The 10000-nt window shown below is 44.9% G+C and overlaps 1 protein-coding gene across 2 annotated transcripts in view; it reads left to right on the forward strand.

Annotated features, from left to right (window-relative positions):
* The window catches only part of LOC106597556 (lysophosphatidylcholine acyltransferase 1), a 119934-nt gene that overhangs the window by 66921 nt on the left and 43013 nt on the right, over positions 1-10000 (forward strand). For both annotated transcript variants that reach the window (XM_082959117.1, XM_082959118.1), the window contains exons 6-7: positions 876-934; positions 4656-4690. In XM_082959117.1, the coding sequence (XP_082815243.1) occupies positions 876-934; positions 4656-4690 (94 nt within the window). The remainder of the gene's footprint in view (positions 1-875; positions 935-4655; positions 4691-10000) is intronic.

Raw genomic sequence — 10000 nt, forward strand, 5'->3', positions numbered from 1 at the left:
ATCAGATCAATCACCACTGTCTAACTGACCGCCCAGGAGCTGAGATCAGATCAATCACCACTGTCTAACTGACCGCCCAGGAGCTGAGATCAGATCAATCACCACTGTCTAACTGACCGCCCAGGAGCTGAGATCAGATCAATCACCACTGTCTAACTGACCGCCCAGGAGCTGAGATCAGATCAATCACCACTGTCTAACTGACCGCCCAGGAGCTGAGATCAGATCAATCACCACTGTCTAACTGACCGCCCAGGAGCTGAGATCAGATCAATCACCACTGTCTAACTGACCCCCCAGGAGCTGAGATCAGATCAATCACCACTGTCTAACTGACCGCCCAGGAGCTGAGATCAGATCAATCACCACTGTCTAACTGACCGCCCAGGAGCTGAGATCAGATCAATCACCACTGTCTAACAGACCCCCCAGGAGCTGAGATCAGATCAATCACCACTGTCTAACTGACCGCCCAGGAGCTGAGATCAGATCAATCACCACTGTCTAACTGACCCCCCAGGAGCTGAGATCAGATCAATCACCACTGTCTAACTGAAAGATGTTCAGTTCTGTTCCAATCAGAGGATTACATGACATATTCTGCACAGGACTGCATGTTTCTGATTGGATAAACAGATGAAAAGGAGCTTCATGACACATTTGAATATCCATTAATATATCAATAATTATAATAATATATGCCGTTTAGCGGATGCTTTGATCCAAAGCCACTTCCAGTCGTGCGGGCGGACATTTTACATCTGGGTTAGCTAGTGTCACCGTGGGCCTGTTGTATGCGGTCTAGAATATTCTAGTTTCTTAGTTTGAAGGGACTGTACTCCATTATGTGTTGATTTTTGTCTCTTCACACACAGGAGCGTTTATTCCAGCAGTGCCAGTTCAGCCTGTGGTGATAAAATACCCCAATAAAATGGTAAGAAAACCTAGCCGTTTTTTATTAATTTATTTTTATTTAACCTTTATTTAACTAGGCAAGTCAGTTAAGAACAAATTCTTATTTTACAATGACGGCCTTACCCCGGCCTAACATGAACAACGCTGGGCCAATTGTGCGCCGCCCTTTGGGACTCCCAATCACGGTGTCACGTCCTGACCAGTAAAAGGGGTTATTTGTTATTGTAGTTTGGTCAGGGCGTGGCAGGGGGTGTTTGTTTTGTGTGGTTCGGGTTTTTTGGTTTATGTTCTATATTTTCAATTTCTATGTGTTTATCTAGTTTTCTATTTCTATGTTAGGGTTTTGGTAATGACCTCCAATTAGAGGCAGCTGGTTGTCGTTGGCTCTAATTGGAGGCCATATTTAGTTGGGTTAGTTTTCACTTGTGTTTGTGGGTGGTTGTTTCCTGTATAGTTTGTGCACATTACGGGACTGTTTTTGTCGTTTGTTTTGTTTAAGTGTTTTTTCCTTCAATAAATAAGAAGATGCTCAATATACCTGCTGCATTTTGGTCCCCTCCTTACGACGCCCGTTACACACGGCCGGATGTGATACAGCCTGGATTCGATCCAGGGACTGTAGTACAACACCTAGCAACACAATATAACACCTAGCAACACAATACAACATCTAGCAACACAATACAACACCTAGCAACACAATACAACACCTAGCAACACCTAGCAACACAACAACACCTAGCAACACAACAACACCTATCAACACAATTCAACACCTAGCAATACCTAGCAACACAACAACACCTAGCAACACAACAACACCTATCAACACAATTCAACACCTAGCAACACAACACCACCTAGCAACACAACAACACCTAGCAACACAATTCAACATCTAGCAACACAATACAACATCTAGCAACACAATACAACATCTAGCAACACAATACAACATCTAGCAACACAACACCTAGCAACACAACACCTAGCAACACAACACCTAGCAACACAACACCTAGCAACACAACACCTAGCAACACAATACAACACCAATCAACACAATAGGACACAGCAGCAGCACAACACAACAGCCAGGCTGGTTGGTAAACACCCTCCCTGCTGAGAAGAGCATCAGCCCTGTCTATCTGAATCTCACTCTGTTACAGATATAACTGTGAGGACAGAGAACTGATTTAGTTCTGTGATTTGTTGTGCGGTCTGTCTAAGCTGTGTGATATTTCCCCCACCTTGAGCAGGGTTTCATGGGGACTTCCTGGAAAACCTCCTGGGGTTGACTTGATGTGCCCTTTACTGAGGTCTGATTGTGTTAGTGTTAGAGCTAGGGCTCTGTCTGTAAACAGCTGGGCTGAATGGGCTCTGGACACATGGAGGCATCCATCAGTGATGCGTGGAACCACACAGCAGGCAGTCAGTCTCTCCTATAGCCCTGGGACCACACAGCAGCCAGTCAGTCTCTCCTATAGCCCTGGGACCACACAGCAGGCAGTCAGTCTCTCCTATAGCCCTGGGACCACACAGCAGGCAGTCAGTCTCTCCTATAGCCCTGGGACCACACAGCAGCCAGTCAGTCTCTCCTATAGCCCTGGGACCACACAGCAGCCAGTCAGTCTCTCATATAGCCCTGGGACCACACAGCAGCCAGTCAGTCTCTCCTATAGCCCTGGGACCACACAGCAGCCAGTCAGTCTCTCCTATAGCCCTGGGACCACACAGCAGCCAGTCAGTCTCTCCTATAGCCCTGGAAACACACAGCAGCCAGTCAGTCTCTCCTATAGCCCTGGGACCACACAGCAGCCAGTCAGTCTCTCCTATAGCTCTGGGACCACACAGCAGCTTGTCAGTCTCTCCTATAGCCCTGGGACCACACAGCAGCCAGTCAGTCTCTCCTATAGCCCTGGGACCATACAGCAGCCAGTCAGTCTCTCCTATAGCCCTGGGACCATACAGCAGGCAGTCAGTCTCTCCTATAGCCCTGGGACCACACAGCAGCCAGTCAGTCTCTCCTATAGCTCTGGGACCACACAGCAGCCAGTCAGTCTCTCCTATAGCCCTGGGACCATACAGCAGCCAGTCAGTCTCTCCTATAGCCCTGGGACCACACAGCAGCCAGTCAGTCTCTCCTATAGCCCTGGGACCACACAGCAGCCAGTCAGTCTCTCCTATAGCCCTGGGACCACACAGCAGGCAGTCAGTCTCTCCTATAGCCCTGGGACCACACAGCAGCCAGTCAGTCTCTCCTATAGCCCTGGGACCACACAGCAGGTGGTCAAGACCACTAACTACCTGGTAACCAATTAAACCACTAACTACCTGGTAACCAATTAAACCACTAACTACCTGGTAACCAATTAAACCACTAACTACCTGGTATCCAATTAAACCACTAACTACCTGGTATCCAATTAAACCACTAACTACCTGGTAACCAATTAAACCACTAACTACCTGGTAACCAATTAAACCACTCACTACCTGGTAACCAATTAAACCACTAACTACCTGGTAACCAATTAAACCACTCACTACCTGGTAACCAATTAAACCACTAACTACCTGGTAACCAATTAAACCACTAACTACCTGGTAACCAATTAAACCACTAACTACCTGGTAACCAATTAAACCACTAACTACCTGGTATCCAATTAAACCACTAAATACCTGGTAACCAATTAAACCACTAACTACCTGGTAACCAATTAAACCACTAACTACCTGGTAACCAATTAAACCACTAACTACCTGGTAACCAATTAAACCACCAACTACCTGGTAACCAATTAAACCACTAACTACCTGGTAACCAATTAAACCACCAACTACCTGGTAACCAATTAAACCACTAACTACCTGGTAACCAATTAAACCACTAAATACCTGGTAACCAATTAAACCACTAACTACCTGGTAACCAATTAAACCACTAACTACCTGGTAACCAATTAAACCACTAACTACCTGGTAACCAATTAAACCACTAACTACCTGGTAACCAATTAAACCACTAACTACCTGGTAACCAATTAAACCACTAACTACCTGGTATCCAATTAAACCACTAAATACCTGGTAACCAATTAAACCACTAACTACCTGGTAACCAATTAAACCACTAACTACCTGGTAACCAATTAAACCACTAACTACCTGGTAACCAATTAAACCACCAACTACCTGGTAACCAATTAAACCACTAACTACCTGGTAACCAATTAAACCACTAACTACCTGGTAACCAATTAAACCACCAACTACCTGGTAACCAATTAAACCACTAACTACCTGGTAACCAATTAAACCACTCACTACCTGGTAACCAATTAAACCACTAACTACCTGGTAACCAATTAAACCACTAAATACCTGGTAACCAATTAAACCACTAACTACCTGGTAACCAATTAAACCACTAACTACCTGCTAACCAATTAAACCACTAACTACCTGGTAACCAATTAAACCACTAACTACCTGGTAACCAATTAAACCACCAACTACCTGGTAACCAATTAAACCACTAACTACCTGGTAACCAATTAAACCACTAACTACCTGGTAACCAATTAAACCACTAACTGCTCTATACCTGATAACTACGCTGTTGTTGTTGTTGTTGTTGTTGTTGTTGTTGTTGTGACCTTGTGTTGTTATACTTCTATCCTGGATGAATAATGTTGTATCTTAGTAAGTTATTTGTCTCTCCTCTCCCATGCCAGGACACGATCACCTGGACGTGGCAGGGGCCTGGAGCGTGAGTACACTTGAATTACTCTCTAAATGACTGGTCCCTGAACTACAGGCTGTTGCCAGGCATAGTTGTGTCTCTCTACTGCCCTGGAAGGTCCAGTTTTCATCCCTCTACTGGACTGAGAGGATATTAGTTCTACTGTATAATCTAGATGGTCCAGTTTTCATCCTCTACTGGACTGAGAGGATATTAGTTCTACTGTATAATCTAGATGATCCAGTTTTCATCCTCTACTGGACTGAGAGGATATTAGTTCTACTGTATAATCTAGATGGTCCAGTTTTCATCCCTCTACTGGACTGGACTGAGAGGATATTAGTTCTACTGTATAATCTAGATGGTCCAGTTTTCATCCCTCTACTGGACTGAGAGGATAATAGTCCTACTGTATAATCTAGATGGTCCAGTTTTCATCCCTCTACTGGACTGAGAGGATATTAGTTCTACTGTATAATCTAGATGGTCCAGTTTTCATCCTCTACTGGACTGAGAGGATATTAGTTCTACTGTATAATCTAGATGGTCCAGTTTTCATCCCTCTACTGGACTGAGAGGATATTAGTTCTACTGTATAATCTAGATGATCCAGTTTTCATCCCTCTACTGGACTGGACTGAGAGGATATTAGTTCTACTGTATAATCTAGATGGTCCAGTTTTCATCCCTCTACTGGACTGAGAGGATATTAGTTCTACTGTATAATCTAGATGGTCCAGTTTTCATCCCTCTACTGGACTGAGAGGATATTAGTTCTACTGTATAATCTAGATGGTCCAGTTTTCATCCCTCTACTGGACTGGACTGAGAGGATATTAGTTCTACTGTATAATCTAGATGGTCCAGTTTTCATCCTCTACTGGACTGAGAGGATATTAGTTCTACTGTATAATCTAGATGGTCCAGTTTTCATCCTCTACTGGACTGGACTGACAGGATATTAGTTCTACTGTATAATCTAGATGGTCCAGTTTTCATCCTCTACTGGACTGACAGGATATTAGTTCTACTGTATAATCTAGATGGTCCAGTTTTCATCCTCTACTGGACTGAGAGGATATTAGTTCTACTGTATAATCTAGATGGTCCAGTTTTCATCCTCTACTGGACTGAGAGGATATTAGTTCTACTGTATAATCTAGATGGTCCAGTTTTCATCCTCTACTGGACTGGACTGAGAGGATATTAGTTCTACTGTATAATCTAGATGGTCCAGTTTTCATCCTCTACTGGACTGAGAGGATATTAGTTCTACTGTATAATCTAGATGGTCCAGTTTTCATCCTCTACTGGACTGAGAGGATATTAGTTCTACTGTATAATCTAGATGGTCCAGTTTTCATCCTCTACTGGACTGACAGGATATTAGTTCTACTGTATAATCTAGATGGTCCAGTTTTCATCCTCTACTGGACTGAGAGGATATTAGTTCTACTGTATAATCTAGATGGTCCAGTTTTCATCCCTCTACTGGACTGACAGGAATTAGTTCTACTGTATAATCTAGATGGTCCAGTTTTCATCCCTCTACTGGACTGACAGGATATTAGTTCTACTGTATAATCTAGATGGTCCAGTTTTCATCCCTCTACTGGACTGACAGGATATTAGTTCTACTGTATAATCTAGATGGTCCAGTTTTCATCCTCTACTGGACTGAGAGGATATTAGTTCTACTGTATAATCTAGATGGTCCAGTTTTCATCCCTCTACTGGACTGAGAGGATATTAGTTCTACTGTATAATCTAGATGGTCCAGTTTTCATCCTCTACTGGACTGGACTGACAGGATATTAGTTCTACTGTATAATCTAGATGGTCCAGTTTTCATCCCTCTACTGGACTGAGAGGATATTAGTTCTACTGTATAATCTAGATGGTCCAGTTTTCATCCTCTACTGGACTGAGAGGATATTAGTTCTACTGTATAATCTAGAAGGTCCAGTTTTCATCCCTCTACTGGATTGAGAGGATATTAGTTCTACTGTATAATCTAGATGGTCCAGTTTTCATCCCTCTACTGGACTGACAGGATATTAGTTCTACTGTATAATCTAGATGATCCAGTTTTCATCCTCTACTGATACAGATGTCCGTTAACTGACAGAGGATATTAGTTCTACTGTATAATCTAGATGGTCCAGTTTTCATCCCTCTACTGGACTGAGAGGATATTAGTTCTACTGTATAATCTAGATGGTCCAGTTTTCATCCCTCTACTGGACTGGACTGAGAGGATATTAGTTCTACTGTATAATCTAGATGGTCCAGTTTTCATCCCTCTACTGGACTGACAGGATATTAGTTCTACTGTATAATCTAGATGGTCCAGTTTTCATCCTCTACTGGACTGGACTGAGAGGATATTAGTTCTACTGTATAATCTAGATGGTCCAGTTTTCATCCCTCTACTGGACTGAGAGGATATTAGTTCTACTGTATAATCTAGATGGTCCAGTTTTCATCCTCTACTGGACTGAGAGGATATTAGTTCTACTGTATAATCTAGATGGTCCAGTTTTCATCCCTCTACTGGACTGAGAGGATATTAGTTCTACTGTATAATCTAGATGGTCCAGTTTTCATCCCTCTACTGGATTGAGAGGATATTAGTTCTACTGTATAATCTAGATGGTCCAGTTTTCATCCTCTACTGGACTGAGAGGATATTAGTTCTACTGTATAATCTAGATGGTCCAGTTTTCATCCTCTACTGGACTGGACTGACAGGATATTAGTTCTACTGTATAATCTAGATGGTCCAGTTTTCATCCTCTACTGGACTGAGAGGATATTAGTTCTACTGTATAATCTAGATGGTCCAGTTTTCATCCTCTACTGGACTGGACTGAGAGGATATTAGTTCTACTGTATAATCTAGATGGTCCAGTTTTCTTACCTCTGCTGGACTGAGAGGAAGCTGTCCTTGTCTCTGGATAAAGCCACAGGCTGAATTGGGATGTGTTTTGTTCTGCTTTCTAATGCATCATGGTAGTGATGTTGTTTTGGCTGTGTGCCCAGTCAATCTACCACTACAGACGAGACAATACTGTCTCTGTGCTGTTAGCAGAAGGTCACATCCATCCCAGAACAGAACAGAACAGAACAGAGAACAGAGCTGTTAATCATTCTCTTTCAGAACACTAGTTCACATCACTTCCTCCTGTGGGACTATTTTTCTGACTGCTAGAATTATCACTTTATTTATTTGATCCTTTATTTTACCTTTATTTAACTAGGCAAGTCAGTTAAGGACAAATTCTTATTTACAATGACGGCCTAGGAACAGTGGGTTAACTGCCTTGTTCAGGGGCAGAATATGAGAGATTTGTATCTTCCGGTTACAAGTCCAACACTCTAACCACTAGACTACCTGCCACCCCACGTCTCTGTCCACTACCATATAACCTGCCGTCCCTACACTCTAACCACTAGACTACCTGTCCCCCCACGTCTCTGTCCACTACCATATAACCTGCCGTCCCTACACTCTAACCACTAGACTACCTGTCCCCCCACGTCTCTGTCCACTACCATATAACCTGCCGTCCCTACACTCTAACCACTAGACTACCTGTCCCCCCACGTCTCTGTCCACTACCATATAACCTGCCGTCCCTACACTCTAACCACTAGACTACCTGTCCCCCCACGTCTCTGTCCACTACCATATAACCTGCCGTCCCTACACTCTAACCACTAGACTACCTGTCACCCCACGTCTCTGTCCACTACCATATAACCTGCCGTCCCTACACTCTAACCACTAGACTACCTGCCACCCCACGTCTCTGTCCACTACCATATAACCTGCCCGTCCCTACACTCTAACCACTAGACTACCTGTCCCCCCACGTCTCTGTCCACTACCATATAACCTGCCGTCCCTACACTCTAACCACTAGACTACCTGTCCCCCCACGTCTCTGTCCACTACCATATAACCTGCCGTCCCTACACTCTAACCACTAGACTACCTGTCACCCCACGTCTCTGTCCACTACCATATAACCTGCCGTCCCTACACTCTAACCACTAGACTACCTGCCACCCCACGTCTCTGTCCACTACCATATAACCTGCCGTCCCTACACTCTAACCACTAGACTACCTGTCCCCCCACGTCTCTGTCCACTACCATATAACCTGCCGTCCCTACACTCTAACCACTAGACTACCTGTCCCCCCACGTCTCTGTCCACTACCATATAACCTGCCGTCCCTACACTCTAACCACTAGACTACCTGTCCCCCCACGTCTCTGTCCACTACCATATAACCTGCCGTCCCTACACTCTAACCACTAGACTACCTGTCCCCCCACGTCTCTGTCCACTACCATATAACCTGCCGTCCCTACACTCTAACCACTAGACTACCTGTCACCCCACGTCTCTGTCCACTACCATATAACCTGCCGTCCCTACACTCTAACCACTAGACTACCTGTCACCCCACGTCTCTGTCCACTACCATATAACCTGCCGTCCCTACACTCTAACCACTAGACTACCTGTCCCCCCACGTCTCTGTCCACTACCATATAACCTGCCGTCCCTACACTCTAACCACTAGACTACCTGTCCCCCCACGTCTCTGTCCACTACCATATAACCTGCCGTCCCTACACTCTAACCACTAGACTACCTGTCCCCCCACGTCTCTGTCCACTACCATATAACCTGCCGTCCCTACACTCTAACCACTAGACTACCTGTCACCCCACGTCTCTGTCCACTACCATATAACCTGCCGTCCCTACACTCTAACCACTAGACTACCTGTCCCCCCACGTCTCTGTCCACTACCATATAACCTGCCGTCCCTACACTCTAACCACTAGACTACCTGTCCCCCCACGTCTCTGTCCACTACCATATAACCTGCCGTCCCTACACTTTAACCACTAGACTACCTGTCCCCCCACGTCTCTGTCCACTACCATATAACCTGCCGTCCCTACACTCTAACCACTAGACTACCTGTCACCCCACGTCTCTGTCCACTACCATATAACCTGCCGTCCCTACACTCTAACCACTAGACTACCTGTCCCCCCACGTCTCTGTCCACTACCATATAACCTGCCGTCCCTACACTCTAACCACTAGACTACCTGTCCCCCCACGTCTCTGTCCACTACCATATAACCTGCCGTCCCTACACTCTAACCACTAGACTACCTGTCCCCCCACGTCTCTGTCCACTACCATATAACCTGCCGTCCCTACACTCTAACCACTAGACTACCTGTCCCCCACGTCTCTGTCCACTACCATATAACCTGCCGTCCCTACACTCTAACCACTAGACTAC

The sequence above is a fragment of the Salmo salar genome, chromosome 02 (genome assembly GCF_965601325.2).
Source record: "Salmo salar chromosome 02, fSalSal1, whole genome shotgun sequence".
NCBI classification, from domain to species: Eukaryota; Metazoa; Chordata; class Actinopteri; order Salmoniformes; family Salmonidae; genus Salmo; species Salmo salar.